General features: G+C 42.5%; 1 protein-coding gene across 1 annotated transcript in view; it reads right to left on the bottom strand.

Annotated features, from left to right (window-relative positions):
- ANKDD1B (ankyrin repeat and death domain containing 1B) overlaps window positions 1–1,900 on the bottom strand; it is a 43,012-nt gene that overhangs the window by 2,078 nt on the left and 39,034 nt on the right. Inside the window, exon 12 of the mRNA XM_006913152.2 lies at window positions 1,485–1,686. Coding sequence (XP_006913214.1) covers window positions 1,485–1,686 — 202 coding nt within the window. The remainder of the gene's footprint in view (window positions 1–1,484; window positions 1,687–1,900) is intronic.

The raw sequence follows: 1,900 nt of genomic DNA, 5'->3' as shown, positions 1-1,900 counted from the left end.
TGGTAATCAGACGTGGACCTTTTCAAACTCAAACTGAAAGTGTATATTTCACCTAGGTATCTTGTTAAAATGCAGATTCTGATTTAGTCGGTCTGGGGTGAAGATCTGCATGTCTAATAAGCTCCTGGGTGGTGGTGCTGCTGCTGCTGCTGCTGCTATTTGTTGCCCATACGCTGAGCAGCAAGCATGTACATCCTGTCACTCCATTTCCTGATGGAAGTCTGCATCCCCCAGGCCAGTGAATACTGGGCAAATACTCACTGGATACCTAACTCCTGAGAAGTGTTGGGGGAAGTGCTGGGATATGAAGACGGGAAGCCTTTGTCATTCCCAGCAGCAAACTGGGAGTTACAAACACATAATACAAACCAGTTACAAACACACGATAGGCTCCTAGCTCTACCAAATGAGCGGGAGCAGACAGATACCAGGAGAAGGGCCTGAGCTCCTGGGAGGAAGTTTGTGGGACAGACTATTAGAGGGGCAGGCATTTCAGGGAGAGCAAACTGCACACATAAAAAATGTACTCCTAGGTGAATCCTCCTAATCTTGCCCTTGCCAAACTAACTTTTCTTAAATACCATCATCAACATGTCACTCCTTTGCTCAAAAGCTCACAAACTCCCTGGTGCCATGACTTTGGTCACAATATAACTGCATTGTGAATGTTACTGTTATCATGCCAACTAGAGTATAAATTCCACCAAACAAGCACCAGGGCTTACAGAGCTGACGTATCCCTCACCTGGCAAAGCAAAACACACGCTAGGCACTCTGTAATGCTGGACTGAAACATTTTAAAATCTCCCTTATCCTGATAGCAAGTACTCTGAAAGTATATTTCCAAATCATTTCTCTAGGTCAAGAGAGATTTCCAGGAGACAACTTTCCTGAAGATTCCACAGAACACTACGTCTAATTAGTGACAAAGGAGAAATAATAACAGAGAAATCTTTTCCCAAACTATAATCAACATTCAACATTTTCAATGCAGTCATTATCTTCTATTTTTTAATCAAAATATATCTTAGAATTAGCAATAAAAATGCCACAATTTAGTAGTATCTGGTGGGCTGTGGGTTCTGTATCTATAATCTCTAGCAATCAACAATGCAAAACAACCCCCGAGCATGGGACTCGTCCACATCTCACGAAATCCATGTATGGAAAGTGCCCTGAATAGAGAGTTTTGCCAAAGGTGTTTGCTTCTTTGTTTTTAAAGCTAATTAGTTAATTAATGCCAAACAAACTTTCTATATTTCCTACCTTTTCGTCAAATCATAAAAAAGCAAAACTAAGGATTCCAGCTGACCTGATCTCACTAATTCTGACAGCTGGAGTCTGGCCGAAATGATTCCATGGCTTGGAATCCTCTCACAGAGAGCCCTGACTCTGCATCCACAGCACTTAGAAGATTGGCCACCAGGAAGAACGGCTGTTCCTGATGCTGGATGTTCTTGCCTGTATTGTCTAGGCGTGCTCACCTGACCACTGCTCCTCAATGGCTCTGATCTGGTCATCTGTAAAGTGCCACGAACGGGCCAACCTCTGCCACTCATTGGCCTTCAGCTGACGGTAAGCCAGGTTCCAGAGAAGACTGCGAATATGCCTGGTCTCCAGACTGTGATCTTGCTTGAATGTCAGAGCAAAGCTGGTTCTTGGCTCCCTGATGTTTTCGCCGTGTTTCTAAATTGGAAGTAATTGCATTAGATGATTTCAGACATTTTCTACTTATTGCCTTATTTCAGAGCATATATGTATACACACACACACACACACACACACACACATATATACACACACACACATATATACACACACACACACACACACACATATATATACACACACACATATATATACACACACACACACACACACACATATATATTCTATATAT

Source organism: Pteropus alecto, unplaced genomic scaffold (genome assembly GCF_000325575.1).
Source record: "Pteropus alecto unplaced genomic scaffold, ASM32557v1 scaffold20, whole genome shotgun sequence".
NCBI classification, from domain to species: Eukaryota; Metazoa; Chordata; class Mammalia; order Chiroptera; family Pteropodidae; genus Pteropus; species Pteropus alecto.
The sequence above is the reverse complement of the archived record's forward strand: the minus strand, read 5'-3'. Positions and strand labels throughout refer to the sequence as shown.